The following is a 16,090-nucleotide window of genomic DNA, read 5'->3' as shown; positions in this document are numbered from 1 at the left end:
AGCCAGCCAGCTAGCCGCCCAGCCGCCAGTCGCCAGGCAGCATCGGTGGCGTCAGCTCGCGTCAGCTACGTAGTAGATAAACAAGGAGGGTGTACGGCGGATGTAGTGAACCCCGTGGAGAAGAAAGTGATTACGAGTCTTGACGCAATAGCCGCTTCTGAAGGCAAGACATTTCTGTTTCTGCGCGGAAAAAGGATCATGAGACAACTTTAACTCCGGAGTACCCCCTGCGTGTCCTGATGCTTGTTACGGGGAGCGACGACGCTAGTGACGGCCTCGAAGACGTGCGCTACCTCTTCGAAGCCTGTCACCTTGGCAGCAAGAATGATCCACACGCAGACGGTCACAGCTGTCGCGGCACTTCTTTCGACGAGGGCTACGCGTCCTCTTCCTCTAAGGAGGACGACTCGGACCCAACGGGCCTGGTCACCGGCCTCTCGACAGTCTGCATCGACGATGCCGCCGTGCTGCGCCGCGGGCCCACCCGGACGAGAGACGATCGCCCGCGCCTCCAGCCATACGGCCACCAGCAGGAATATCACGACGAGCGATGGCGGGAAGAGTGGTTGGGCGCGCGCTTGGTCCTCCCGCCGTCGCCGCCAAAGCCCGACTCGGGGGCACCGAGCGCGGGCAGCGGGGGCATTCGGGATTGGCCCCAGGGTAGTCCTCTGTCTCAACCGTCTCCCGTGGAGCCGCTGTCAGTAGACTCGAACGTCTCTTCGTCGCCTCCGTTAGAAGTATTCGCGTTGGGCTGTAGCCCAGGGAGCTTCGACCAGAGGGATGCGCTGGCCTCGAGTGTGTTGCCCCCCAGCAACCTCAACGCACTCAGCCGCGATGGACTCGCGCTCATGGGCGACATACAAGCTTGTCAGCCGCACCAGGAGCTTGTGGACGACCTGGGAGCCCTTCTGCTGGCGGAGCCCGCTCAGCCGGACGGCGTGGACAGCATCAAACGGTACTTGATGGACGAGGCGCCACTCGCGCCTGGGCTGCCCGAGTTGGATATCGAGGACGTGCTGAGCCTGTTGCCGCCCATTCCGATCCCCAAGGAGCAAAGGGCGCAGCCCCCAATGGCTCCACCTCTGGCACAGGAATCGAGGGCACCCCCTGAGGGGACGCAGGCCGTCCAAGCGAACTCGAGGAGGTATCTGCCGATCCTGCCCAAAGATCCCAACACCAGGTGCGTACAGCACACCCTAATGCACATATAGGCATATCTTATTGAAAGTGGCATCTCAAATTATGAGTTTTGAGGCACTGGTCTCACCTCAATGCTTTAAATGAAGCTTTACTAGCAGCTCAATGAAATTATAAAGTTGGAAATGGGCTGATAAATAGAACTTCACCGACAGAATATCCTCAGATGTGCATCTCATTAAAGGTGTGCAGAAAGGAATGTTTCACTTTTATTACTTTGTTTAGATATGAACTCTTTATGGCACTGCTTCAGGAACATCAATGTTTCTATGAAAAATGTTAGAAAGTAATTTGAAAACAAATGAAACTATCACCAAATTTTGCTTCTGGTGAGTGCCTCTGAATCTTCATTGGAACGTCTTAATATTGGTTGCCTCACAGGGCAGTGCCAGTCCAGGAAAGTACAGCTCACTCGTGCTGATAATCTAGACTTGAACACGATTGAAACGCCTTTGTAGAAAAAGCCAAAAGAGAGTCAGACTCTGTGCATTGTATCGGCGATAGAGGTGATCGGTCATGCACAAGCCACACAAACGACAAGAGAATCAACATGATCTCAGTGCAGCTGCCAGGTGGCAAGCAGTCGGAAGGCGCGCTTCCTGTTCTCTTGTGCCCAGCTGGTGTGATACATGCAGTGTGTTCCGACATTTGGTTTGTCGGACGTTTCAAAACTTTGGGGATCTTTTCTACGCTTAGGGAAAAGTACTGCAACATTGTGAGACAGAGTACTGTGGTGGATACAGTACTCTGCCGCCGTCCTCACTGTCTCCTTTTTGTTGTCGTCATCCTCACTAATTTCAACTTCTTAGCCCTCATATTCTGTCTTCTTGCTGGTGGTGCATTGCACATGCAACCGCTCTGTGAGCCCCGATTGGCAGTTGAGATGGCGGCACAGAGGATGCAGTTAGCATGGGGCCCGCAGCTGTGGTGCTGTGCAATGGCACAACCCCCACCGAAGCGTCCGCGAGGATGCTTGTTTCATTCGAACCACAGATCTCATTTCGTTTCCTTCTCTTATCGGTTTGGGGACGTTTTACAAGTATTCAGCTACATTCCCTAGAAATTGGGGAACGTCTAGCATGCGTCCTACTTTCTTCGACCGAAGCCGCGATGAACCCCGATTTTTCATCTGAACACCAGAAATTGACACCGAAATACCCGAGGTCTGTGGGGGAAATAGACTCCAAAACAACCCTCCCAAATGTGAAGAAAACTAGACCCCGAAACCAAGGAACCCCACTTGTAATGCTGGACATTGATGTCTCGTCCTCGGTGACAAGTTTGCAGCTTCTTTATAATCGCAAAAAGGGTAACTTCCTCTTTTATCCCCTCGTAATACTTAAAAGACTCTTGTTAGCATCTTTACGACGTGTCTGGTTTCTCCATCTTTAGTATATATTAATATCTTTTTAATCTTGTGCTTTTTCTTTTTTTAGTTTTGTATAATGTGCTGTTTATGTCTACAATAAACAATGACATTTTTTATCACTCATTTTTTTTTTTACCCAGTTCTTTAAAGGTAGAAAAATGAAATGGCCCTTGTAATTGAAATGGCCCTCTTCCGATAATGCTCTGTGAGTGAAGGGTAGGAAACTAGTTAATAAGTTGATAAACAGTTTCCACTTTGTTTTTCTTTATCAATGTAGCTTTCTACATAACAATATTGTTTGCAATTAGTCAACCATTTCAGTCTAATCATTCTGGATCTAGTACAAGAACAGCCTGAACAGACAGCATTCACAAAAAAATATTTGTTAAATTATGCAAATTGCAAATTTAAATTTCACAAGCTTCTAAAATTGCTAATGAGGTTATTAAAATAAAATTGGTTGGAGAATTCTTATGTCATATTATTTGATGGGAAAAAGTAGATGCCACAGGTAGTCTTTGGAGCTTAATTCCTTGAGTGTTTCATTTCATTTCATTTCATTTATTATACTCTCAAGGCCCGAAGGCATTACAGAGGGGGAGAGCAACAAGAAGGTTAATGCAAATAACATAATACATATTTAGACACACTCAGTAATGAAGTAATTAGTTATTGTACTTTTAAAGAGCTCAGAGTCCGTGATAATGGCAATCGACCGGGGAAGGTGGTTCCGCTCCTGGGATGTACGGGGAACGAAAGATGAATAAAACGTGGTTGTGATAGAGTTAGGAATACCCACCTTATGTTGATGATCAAGACGGGAGGAAACATAGACAGGCTGAGCAATTAATTTGTCGCGCAGGAAAGAATTATGGTGATACATTTTATGGAATAGGGAAAGACGAGAAATAGGGAAAGACGAGAAATTTTACGACGTAGGGATAAAGGTGATAATGAGAGAGTTGTTTTCATAGAGGTGACGCTAGCGGTGCGGTGATAGTTTGTGAGGATGAAACGAGCGGATCTGTTCTGAACGGCTTCCAATGTAGATACGAGAGTGACTAGTCCGGGATCCCAGACAGAAGCTGCATATTCTAACTTGGGACGAATTAAAACTTTGTAAAGAGTTAATTTCAGGGAGACAGGGGCTAATGAAAAATCTCGCTTGATGTAACCTAACATGCGGTTAGCGTTAGCTGAAATATGCTGAAGATGTGTTTTCCATGAAAGGTTAGAAGCTATATGTACGCCTAAATATTTGTACGAAGATACCGGTTCTAGATGAGCATTATTAAGGAAATAGTTAGGAGAGTCCTGAGACTGGCGAGACACACGCATGACCTTGCATTTGTTAGTGTTAAGCTTCATAGACCACGAGTCAGACCAACGGTAAATAGCATTAATGTCTGATTGGAATATACAGGTGTCATTATGATTGAGAATCTCGCGGTAAAGTACACAGTCGTCAGCGAACAGAGACACGGACGAAGAGACACTAGTGGGTAGGTCGTTAATATAAATTAAGAATAGCAACGGCCCTAAGACTGTCCCTTGCGGAACCCCTGACGCAACTTTGACAAAAGAGGAGTTATTGTTATTCACAGTGACAAATTGAGACCGTTGAGTTAGAAAAGATTGTATCCATGCGAGAACGTTATTGTCTATGTTAAGTTTGGAAAGTTTTAGAAGCAGAAGATTGTGAGAAACTTTGTCAAATGCTTTGGCGAAATCCAGGAAAATGCAGTCCGCCTGGGATCCTCGGTCCAGAATGTGATGTAGGTCATTCGTGAAAGATAGCAGTTGGGTCTCACATGAAAATGTTTTTCGAAAACCGTGTTGGGCATTGTTGAAGAAGTTGTTAGATTCTAAGAAGTTGACGAGGTGAGAAAAAATTATATGTTCAAGAAGTTTGCAAGGAATGCTGGTTATTGAGATCGGACGATAATTAAGAGGGGAATGTTTATCTCCAGCCTTGTGAATGGGTACCACCTTCCCTACCTTCCAGTCTGATGGGAGAACAGCGTCTTGTATAGATTGTTCAAATAATTTTGTTAAAATAATTGAGGAGTATTGTTTAGTGTTTTGTAAAAACTTGGAATTAATGCCGTCCACTCCTGCTGAAGATGACAGTTTGAGTTTATCTATGATACGACCGACGCCAACGTAATCAAGAATCTTTTTATTAAATCTTTTACAACTTGTAATTTGCAGGGTTTTATTCAATTTGCTATCTCAGTTAACCATATAATTTAAAGTCATGCACAGGAACTTCATCTCTCTTTTTTTGTGTGTGTGTGTAGTTTCAAATGGTATGCAGGAAGCTATGTACAAATTGTGTACAGGTTTATTAAATGTGTTCCAGGTGTGGAGTAGCTGCTAGTACTTATCTCTACTTCATGTGATAGGGGGGCAATGCAATGAATTGGAGTTGGGAGCTAACTTGGATAGGAACACTTATATAGCGAAGTGATCATTGGCCTAGAGCCAGTTAGAGCTGCTTATACTATTTATAGCTATTCTCACACTCATTTGCAAATAACTACATTATTATGCACACACAAGCTGTGGACACTAGACATATAGACAAACCTGCTTTTACAAGCAAAGTGTGTGCACATAATTTGTGCTCTAGTGGGCCCCGCCACTTTGGCGTGATTTTGTAGACACAAGTCTGCCGGAAAATACAGCAGGCTGGCTCATACTTCCAGGAATTTACATAGGAATGACGTTCAAAAGCAGGACAGAAAGCTTCTTTGAAATCAAAACAGGAAGCCATGAGGTGTAGGTATACATTCAGAATAATTGCTGTAATGTTGGTACAGTTCAATGTAAAAGAAAAAGAAAAAAGAAAACTTTCTAGGACCTAGGTGTCTTTCTAATTCAGCAGAATGTAGTGATTTTTTTTTTATTATGTTTCAGTATATGCCGTTGCATCATACCACCTGCTTTTAGTTATATTCATGCTGGTTCCAAACTTGAGTTTTACATACTGGAGTACTGACATACACATGCATTCTTTCTACAGATTTATTGGTGACGTGTGCTGATAAACAACTGAAAGCATTTTTGTTTGGATCCATATCACTTGAGCAAATACTGTTTTAGCGAACAGCGGTCATTTGAGAGAGTCAACGTTTTAGTGAACAACTGGGGTGCTTGTTAACCCCAGTTGCCTGCGTTCACACCGCTTCGCAGCGGCAGTGTGCGGCGGCTCTTTGCAAAAATGTTATGTCACCTAATCCACCCATGAACGCCGCCTCGCGGCGGCCGACCGTTCGCTAATGTGTCTTTCGATGAAAAGTCGGTTTTGCTAAAACTTTATTCGATGAAATGAGTGCGACCTGTCCCATAACAACATGGTGTTCTCTTTTCTAACCTGCATATCTCTTTCGTATGGGAGCAGAAATCTCTACTTATTTTAGGCAGTTTATATATCTTATCAGACTATACATACCAGAGTGACCCAAGTGAGTGTTGTTCTGACTCCGAAGTGAAAATGTTTCGAATAGCTCATAAAATTATTTCTAAAATCATCCTTTTTATTTTTTTTTTTTTGCTGGGGATGGTAATTGTGGCATTAATCATGATGCAATCTTTAAACGTCAAAAGTCTATGAAGTGAGCTTTGTGAGGTTTCATACATCTCAGCAACTCTCTTCCTGCTTCTCAAATGGTGATCGCTGGAACCTTTGAGGGGTGCAGAGCCCTCCTATAACAACTAAAAATAGCAAAGCGAATAAAAAAAATATTCTAGTCAACCTTTTAAAACTTTAGGCCATTTTGGTTTGGAGCAACAGGAGCAGTTTCTGTTACCCACAACGGGGCTGTGAAAATTCTGCTTCAATCCGTGCAAATCGAGCACAGAAAATTGTCCCTACGTGGGTGCAGATATATTTGCCTAAATCGTTGAGCTTGTATGTAGGAAAGGAAGGCAGTTTTGTTTAAGTGTTATACTCCTGATGCCTTCCCAACGCTTAACAATAAAAGAACCCATGTCACAATGCACGAGTCATGGATGTCTTAATTGTCATTCATGCTTCTTCCCTTTTTCCCATCACTGGTCAATTCATAAAGGATCCCAGACATATTATTATTATTATTATTTTCCCTCTCTTGTTTACAGTATTTTTCTAAGATTTTTTTTTCGTGTTTCAGCAAAAAGGCCACTGGTTGTTCTTGGACACTCAATAAACATTATTATTATTATAATTACTCTTATTAATAATCTTTCCTCTTCCAACAAAAATAATACATTGTTGGTGGAGACATTGGGAAAAAGACCGCTAATTAAAATTTTCCTGACAATTCCCGGTTGCTAGACACCCTGTCTAGCAACCGGGAATTGTCAGGGACATTTTAATTACCGGGAAAAATCAGGTAATTGTCAGGGATATTGTCAAAAAGTGAGCCCAGTCAGGGAAAATGAGCTGGAAATGCCATTGACTGCCCTGAGCAAAGACTTAAGAACTTGGGGGCAGAAAAATAGGCAATAAATTCTGCTTAGAGCGGAGCGCGGGCTCTGCTCACCCGAGGCAGTGTGTGCTACCCAAAGGAAAGGGAACAGCCGACAAATCCAGTCCAAGCCTTGGATTGGATTGAACTGAGGGCACGAAACTAGGCTAGATCCAGTTAGAGCTACTAGATTTAGTAACAAATGGGAAAGCCGCAGACCCCAATCCAAGCCTTAAGCCTACAGTATACAAAAGTGTGCATCAGGCGGCAATGCTGCCATTCTTGACATGTGTGGTTAAGTGTCATGTTTTCATCGTGCTTCCGGAAGTGACCTCTTCACTGACGATATCGGCGGCAAGAGAGTGCTCGTTTAATCCAGACTCAATGAACCCGAATATTTTGGAGTATGCAAGATGGATTAAACCCGTGCAAAATGATCCAAACAGTGCTCAATGCCTTGTGTTGTAATGGTCTTATATATCTAACCGCCTCTACAGTGGTCAGGGAATTTCACCTGAAATTGTCAGGGAAAACATAGAAAAGTCAGGGAATTTTAAAATAATAATTTGCTAGACACCCTGATTAAAAACAGCTTGGCCCAAGACACACCAGAAGAAAGCATCATGAATAAAACATAGGTACCAACATATAACTAAAAATTGAATTATTTAATATAGGAATATGCTTTATACACAAAGCGCTCACACAATCCTAAAATAAAATCTGCAATAAACAAAGAAAGGCACTATACATCACAGACTATACAGGAAAAGGCGAATTGTAACCACTAACATTTACATGATTCAGTTAAAGAGAGTCAATCCCCAGAAGCTGCTTACTGACAGTGTGTGAAGTTCTATACGTTGTGAACTGAGTTGATTAAGAATGGTCGGTAGGGTTTATGCCGTAGTTTAAGAACAGTAATTTGTTTTTGTTTTTTATTGATACTGTCAATCTTGTGCGAGATTGTTACAGGAGTAGTACATCGAAACACTTTCATGCAGGGTGCACCTGCTGCGACAACGAAAAACCAAAGTCTGAATATGTGGTAGCGCTTACAACGTCAGGTGGTAGGTTGTTCCAATCGATGATTGTATGAGGAAAGAAGGAGAACTTAAATTATCATTTTTATATTTATATGGCTTTATTGTTTTGCTATGTGTGTCTCTGGTAGACCTGGGTCAAAAAAAGTTATATATTTATCCTTCTTTATTCCAACCTCGCCACTGGCGATATGCTAAAGAAATTTAAGGCGGTTTATTCTCCTTCTTTCCTGTAGGGTTTCCACGCCTGCGTCATTACAGAGTTTGGTTGGAGATACATATATACATATGAGGAGTACACAGAGCACACTGCTAGTCTTTAAATTTGCTCAAGTTCTGAAATACAAGATAAGGTATATGGATCCCAAATGACGCTTCCATATTTTAGCACTGGCCGAACTAGAGTTTTATAGAGTAGTAGTTTTGTATCACTGGAGGCCTGCCTCATATATGCAAGAAACCCAGCTTACACACTGCTTTACTAGCGGTTTCATTGATTAGAACGTTCCATTTAAGATCAGACGTTATTGTCAACCCCGGATATTTATATGAATGTACTCTCTGAAGGCCACGGTTCCCAATCAAATAATTAAAAGTGATAGGCTTTTTTTTTTGAGTAATTGACATACATACAGTTTTTGATAAATTTAGTGACATTTGCCAGTCATCACACCATTTAGACAGTTTTTCTAATGAGGAGTTTAGTACTTCACAGTCTGCAGAACTTTTGATTTTTCTAAAAATAAAATAACACAATCAACTGCAAACAGTCAGATCTTTACTGGAATTCCACGAACAATATCATTCACATATATTAAAAACAACAAAAGCCCGAAGGCCGATCCCTGTAGGACGCAAGAGGTTACGCGTGGTACCGGAGCATGCGGCGTCAACGTGAACAAACTGCTGTCTCAGAGATAAGTAACTTCCAAGCCACTTCAGAATAGCAGGATTATTTAAAACTCGTGACAGCTTTATCAGTAACTTTTCGTGCGATACGTGATCAAACGCTTTAAAAAAATCTAAGTAAATCACATCAGTTTGCCCCCTTACATTAATCACAGAGGCAAATTCATGCACAGTTTCTGTCAGTTGGGTGATGGTAGATACTTTTTGGCAAAAACCATGTTGAAAATTAGTAAAAAAATATTTCGTTCAAGATATGTCGATATGTGTTTAAACACGACATGCTCCAACACCTTACTGCACATACTAAGCAGAGAAATAGGCCTATAATTGGAAACTGATCTTGAATCACCAGACTTTAAAATTGGGATCACCTTTGCGACTTTTCATTTGGAGGGCGCCGTGGACATCTCCAGAGATTTTCTGAATATCAAAACCAAGTACTTGGCACTCTGTTCTGAGGGGGGGAGGAGGAGGAGGAGGGGTCTACCCTCCCCTCAGTACCCTTCCCTCGTCCTCCTCCAGAGCTGCGCTCCAATTCGGCATTACAGGGAGTTGTAAACGGCTTTCATTTTTTTTTTCTTCAATGAATGGAGATATTAGCCGCTCTAAAATGCAGCCAGTTCCTAATGGTAATGAAGTAAGTGCCGATTCAGCATTCACTGTAGCGCATCGGTGTCACTCTCCGCGCGCGCATCTTTCTTCGACGCAATGAAATCGAGGGACTTGCTTTCAAAAACTACTCATGCTATGAAGGACGCTCCCAGCGAAGCGCCTTGGTTGAATTTCAAACCTGCAGATCAGGATTCTGTTGCCCTTCAGGTTACCTTGGGACAACCTATGGAGGTGTGTGCGGGAGAGGCTCTGTGTAAAAGTCGAAAGAAAAAGGTGTGAGGTATGAAGCCGAGGCCACCCCAAAGCGATAATTCAGAGCTTGCAAGCGCATTGTTTGGGGTACGACCAGCTAACGGTAAGACTCTGAGTGCCATTTCAACTCCACTTCTCACATGGACGTCTCGTGTTATTTATATTTGTTGCCTGGAACCCATGGGAGTGAACTTGGTTCGATCTTTGTCGAACTTTTGCTCAAAAGTTTGAAGTTCGTCAAACTTTTAAACTCAGCAGGTTAAAAAATTGTGGAATTTCTTAGCGTAATAAGTTCGAAAGTGCTGAATTTCATAGCGTGAAAAATTGGGGGTTTGAAAACAATCGAATTTCTCAGCGCAAAAAATGTGAAAGTTGGAAAATCGTTGAATTTTTTATGCAATAGTTTCTACGTTTTTAAACTTTGTGAACCTTTTGAAGCCCTTGGTTTGATCTTTAAACCTCAGATTTGCAAAAAGATTGTGGCATCTCTACTTGCATCAATTAATATTTCTTCAGTTGGATTTGGCGTTGGTGCCGTTGCCATTGGTAATACTAATTTGTCCCACAACAAAAGTTGCACACAAGTATTACCTCGATAAACATCGATACCTTAAAATCAATAAACTCCTGGAGGTAGTTTGCTAGGAAGCTCATATTCATCCTATCCTATTCCATCAACCTACCCCACGGCTGCCCGAAGTGGAGTGGTAAAGTATGTAATAGAGAAGTTTCAATTGCCCCTCTTCCCCATTTAATGCAATCTCTAGGGTCCATACCTTTCACGGTTACAAAAACACAACCTCTCCTTCCTCTAAAGCACAAATAGTATGGCTCGAACTGGAAACTGATACAGTGGCTTTTGTCGTGACCCAAAAGTACAATGACCTGTTATCCTGAATGAACCTTGATGAGATAAGTGGTTAAGAACCCTTTTGACAGTGGTCGGAGGTTTGAAGAATAACTGTGGTGGCATTTTTGCAGGACCATTCACCCTGTGTGCTGATCAAAACTTTGTTAAAAAATATTGTCTTGTGTTCTTTTTTTTTTTTTTTTTTTTTTTGTGGGGGAGGCGGGGTGGGGGGTGTTGGCACATCAAAATTTGGAGTTTATCGGATAAATCTGAATTGACCAAAATTATACCGGCAAGTGTTTTTCGGATTTATTCGAAAACACAAACCCTACCTATACTTAAAAACATTTAGTTTCAAACCAACTTTGGCTTACTTTATAGGTCTATGTCCAGGTTTTATTGTCAATTGATGCCAAGGTGCTTGTAAGCACCTACTGGTGTGACCTAAGATGCTTTATGTCAGGGTTCTCAAACTCATTTAAGTGTGTTTTCTTTGTAAGGCAGCCAAGTCTTTCAGTTTCGCCCAGAGATTTCCTAAAAAAGGGATCTCGGGCTACCTGCTTTTTGTAAAATAGTTGTTTTGCCAGTGCCGTCTTTAGCTTTGATTTGTTCATACAACTACCTTGGGTTTGTACCAAGAGCGATTACAAGGTCTAAAATACCACCCTCTCGCCAAGGCACCGGAATTTTTCAGTAGAACTAGAAACCAGGCACACAATCGTTAATCTGTCGCTCACTTTACTTGGGAATTATCCGAGTTCAATACGTCTCGGAAAGGAAATCTTTTCATACAGTAGTTTTTGCTTTCCCAATGATTTCTGCAGTCGAATTATAAGAAAATATTCGCATCTCAATTGTATGTAAGATGAAACAATCCTCGATCTCAAAAAGAACAGATTAGAAAACGTCATAAGAGCAAAGCTCTTATGACGTTTTAACAGGAACACTTGCAGGTCGTGCCCCAGAGAGTTGCGGGCTGCGTGTTTGATACCCCCTTTATCTTATTGATTCACCTTGATTTGGGCCTAAGGCTTGCCCCAATGAACTACGTTCGGTAGTAGAGGCTTGGGGTGGTCAGTGGATGTCCAGTGACTTCATTGCATTCATTTCTTGCAGCCCTCGTGGAGATGACACTGCGCCGGCGCCTGCCACCTGCCAGAGGCAGTCGCGTGTCGAGAAGGACGCACTGCGGGCCGAACTGAACGTGCTGTCCCTGAACAAGGCCACGGTGCTCGTGCGCCTGCTTCGCAAAGAGGGACGGCTGCGTAACAGGAGCCCCGTCAGAGGATCGACGTATGTGCATTGTCTCAAACTCTGTGCCCGTGTTCGCTTCGCACATTACGCTGGCTTTCTGCTGACAATCCCCTGCTTGACCGTTGTTTGCCACAATGCTCCCGTGATGGCTTTTGAAGGATGAGTGTAGCCACTTTTTACATTATCTCCTTACTTTATTTCTAAACAATTATGGTACATGGTGTAATGGACTTTTGCCGAAATTCGGCACCATTTAGGGGCTCAGTACTACTAGTCTATAGAACTATTGTGTTGTTTCCTCTGTCACAATTGCTCTTGTACATCAGCGACAAGTGGGAACGTTCTCCTTCACCATTTACTCTTTCCTCGGTTCATTTCATGTTTCATTGTGACCAAGCAACAGCCGGTCCTCACGAGATGCAGTCCGTTTGAGATGCATTAGCCCTAGTTTTCCGCGGCAGATTGATTTATCCCGAGTCTGGGTAGAGCACTGATGCTGCGCTTGTATCTAATTTCTGCAAGCGCGAGCCTTGTGTTGTCTATTTCTTCGACTTCTCCCATCACTGACCACCGAATGTACCAGAAGGCTGCCATTAGTATTGCACAGATACTAATGATGACAGCATCATCCAGCAACGAGGAAAACTTGAAAATGCTGGGGAATTCTCTCCGCCCTAAAAGATTGAGGACTGTCGGGGAATATGGCCGAGAGTTTAACCCTTTAAGTACCTTGGACGAGCCGAGCTCGTCGGCCGCTTTCTGGCTAAAAATGCCATGGACGAGCTCAGCTCATCCAGTGGTTTTCTCGAAAGCCCTCAATTCCACGGACGAGCTAGGCTCGTCTGAGTAGTTTGCGGCGCTGATCATAGATAACAGCACTCGTAGTAGTTGGCACATTTTTTTTTTTTCGCCGCCGCTGATTTTTGAGTAATAAACTTTTGAAATTTTATCAGTAATACTAGATGAATAAAACTTTTAAATAAAAAAAAAGGGCACTTTTAGGTTACTTCAAGAAAAAAAAAAAGTGGCACTCAAAGGGTGTAAAGTGATAAAACGGTGCATGCTTTTTTGGACGTATTCTGGGGGGGGGCCTGTTAATCAGTTTTCAGTGCACTGGTGGTACTGCCAATAAGCTAGAAATTATACAAATATAAATTAATTCATTGGCAGAGTAGCAGATTTATGTTCATTTTCATTTGTGTTCTAAAAATTGAGTAGAAAAGAAGCATTGTCATCGTAGCCACAGTGAGTTCACCCTCATTTCAATTCACATTCCTCAGCGGCTGTGCTTAAGTAACCGAACAACGCAGTGATTTTCATGCAAGTTCAGCACCGATTCCACTGCCTACGTAGGGATTTCAGTTGGTTTAGTATGTCCACCATACTAGTCGCTTGTAAGGTTAGTTTGAGTACAATGTGGCAAGAACCCTTCTGGCAGGTATCTGCACCATGCTGTAATCGAAGACGACAAGGCGCTCCTTCTCCGGCTGGTGGAATCCTTGAGCAAGCAGCCCGAAGAGGGACTACACCTAGACGTGCAGAACTCCAGAGGCCATGTGAGTGGGATCCGTGGGGCACCTTGAACAGCTCGGTTTGATGGGAAAGTTCCCGTCTTGAGGTCCTCGGAATAATACCTTGTGATGTGGTGATGTGTACATTGAGTACAAAATTAATTGAATGCACTGTAAGTGCACTGCAAATATCTATTTTACAATTCACAATACTGTAACTTGTTGTTGTGGCTCCTGCGTTGTGCTATGCCTGGCAATGCTTTGGCCGTGAATGAGCTACTATTATACAACTTAAAGTTTGTGAGTCATCAAAAGCTACATGTTTGCATTAAAGGGTAAGGAAGCGGAAAGGACTGCTAGGCAGTGACACGCCTCCATTAACCCTACGAGTGCCACGCTCAAGTGTGCTTGGGCGCACTCCCACGTACACCCACTGCCGTGGCCAAGTGTGCTCGTCACATGGTTTAATTTCTTTGTTTTGTAGTGTCGTTTGTTTTCGGCAAATGGAAATTTTTGTTCAGGCGACTTTTATTTCGGTGGTGAACTACCGAGCTATATGCCAGGATGGTGAACCTTTGCCGTTAACCTCGTGCTTTATGATGAAGACGGAGATCTGAATTCTACAAATGTAAAAACGAGAAAGTTGCAGTTTTGAATAAAAAAAAATGCCGAGCAAGGCCGCCCACAAAGGGGTGCCCCCAGGTTGCGAGGTCGAGGTACCTTTTCGCATAGCACCATGTCTCGAAAAGAACAGCACGGCGAGAAGGCGTCCAAGGGTGGAGGCGTGCAGACATTAACTAACATTATGCCCATAAATAAATGTTTGTTAGATATGCAAATAGAGTATTTTATAAAGCATGCTACTATTCTGTTACTGGGACTGACATTTGCATATGATTTGGCAGTCAAAGGGTTGAACGAACACTGAAGTTTATTTCTAATTTCTCTTAATTATTAAAATATGAGGTGCATCTACCACAGACAACTCTGACCGAGCTTGACAGATGAGCAATTCTGGCCAATGTCACGGATATCCAGCGACTCAACGATAGATGGTCAGTGTCAATTACAACATAGAAAGTGGCTCTTTGGAGGCACACCAGGACAGCCACATCGTAGCAGACTTGTCGTCAATTGTAGAATGTCCTTCACGAGGATATCTTTATAGCTGGCTTCAGACCCTTGAAGCTGAGATGCTGGGAAATCCCCTTCTTTCCCTTGCCCCGACCTGGTTTTTCGATACGATGCTTTGTGTAAATATAGACCCTTTCAGTCAACATTTCGTGGGCGCCGCCATCTTGACGTCACGTGACCCTGCCGCCATAGCCGCCCTTCAGTTTCTCGCCGTTCCTCCGCGTTGTGTGCTGCACCGGCCGCTACCGGAGCTTTGTTTTCGCGTTCTTTTACGGTTCGCGTTGAAATCGTCTGTTTTCTTGAGGTTGTTTCGATATTTCGGGCTTTCATTTAATCATTTGATATCTATATTTCGACATAGCTCTTGTATTTTCTTATTCATGAAATGGAATCGGACAGCGAATGGATCGACGATATGAGATTATGGCTTCAGAGGCCATGTAAGTTCATCCCATTCTAACGTTTTTTCTCGCTAATAAAGGGCAGTCAACACCATTCCGACATATGCAAATTTCAATTAACGCAGTAAGGCAATCCACTCGTGCTTCTCGCTGCATGTGGGCGCTCGTTTCTGTAAAGCCGAACCGCATGTAAGTGATTTTGCGTGCGACGAGACGAGCGACGGCGACAACGACGATAGTCAGCGACAAAGATTTCTCACTGTCGCCTGTTGCATCGCTCGGTTTTTTGGGTTTCTAGAAAACGTCGCTCATCGTCTTGGTCGCTTTCTCCCGTCGCTTCCATGCGGTTTGCCTCGTCGCGCAACTGCCCGAGCGACAGCGAAGCGGGTCACCGTCGCTTGTCTCGTTGCTCGCCGAATCGTTTGCATGCGGTTTATACTTAATATCGAGGCGCCAATGGTTCAATGCTGCGTGCATGGAAATTAATTGAGTATAAACCGCTTGTAAGCGATTTGGCGAGCGACCAGATAAGCGACGGCGACCCGCTTCGCTGTCGCTCAGTCAGTCGCGCCACGAGGCAAACCGCATGGAAGCGACGGAGCAAGCGACCAAGACGGGGAGCGACGTTTTCTCGGAAATCCCAAAACCGAGCGATGCGACGGGCGACGGTGAGAAATCTCAGTCGCTCGTCTCGTTGCACGCTAAATCACTTACATGCGGGTCGGCTTTACGGAATCGAGCGCGCACATGCAGCGAGAAGCACGACTGTGATAGCCTTACTGCGTCAGATGCAATTTACTAATGTAGCAATAGTGTTGACCGCCCTTTATTAGCGACAAAAACGTAAGAATGGGATGAACTTACATGGCCATTGAAGCCTCATAATCTTGTATCGTCAACCTATTCGCTGTCCGATTCCTTTTTATAAATAAGAAAATACAAGAGGCTATGTCGAAATATAAATATCAAATGAATTAATGAAAGTCCTAAATGTCGAAAAGACCTAAAGAAAATACAAGATTTCAACGCGGAACGTAAAAGAACACGAAAACGAAGCTCCGGTAGTGGCCTGTGCAGCACACAACGCGGAGCAACGGTGAGAAACTG

General features: G+C 43.5%; 1 protein-coding gene across 1 annotated transcript in view; it reads left to right on the top strand.

Moving 5' to 3' along the window:
- The first annotated feature begins 2 nt into the window (after positions 1-2).
- LOC115320517 overlaps positions 3-16,090 on the top strand; it is a 29,797-nt gene continuing 13,709 nt past the window's right edge. Inside the window, exons 1-3 of the mRNA XM_029980736.3 lie at positions 3-1,180; positions 11,800-11,976; positions 13,376-13,493. Coding sequence (XP_029836596.2) covers positions 240-1,180; positions 11,800-11,976; positions 13,376-13,493 — 1,236 coding nt within the window. The 5' untranslated portion in view covers positions 3-239. The remainder of the gene's footprint in view (positions 1,181-11,799; positions 11,977-13,375; positions 13,494-16,090) is intronic.

Source organism: Ixodes scapularis, unplaced genomic scaffold (assembly GCF_016920785.2).
Source record: "Ixodes scapularis isolate PalLabHiFi unplaced genomic scaffold, ASM1692078v2 PGA_scaffold0__279_contigs__length_252992795, whole genome shotgun sequence".
Lineage (NCBI taxonomy): Eukaryota > Metazoa > Arthropoda > Arachnida > Ixodida > Ixodidae > Ixodes > Ixodes scapularis.
The sequence above is the reverse complement of the archived record's forward strand: the minus strand, read 5'-3'. Positions and strand labels throughout refer to the sequence as shown.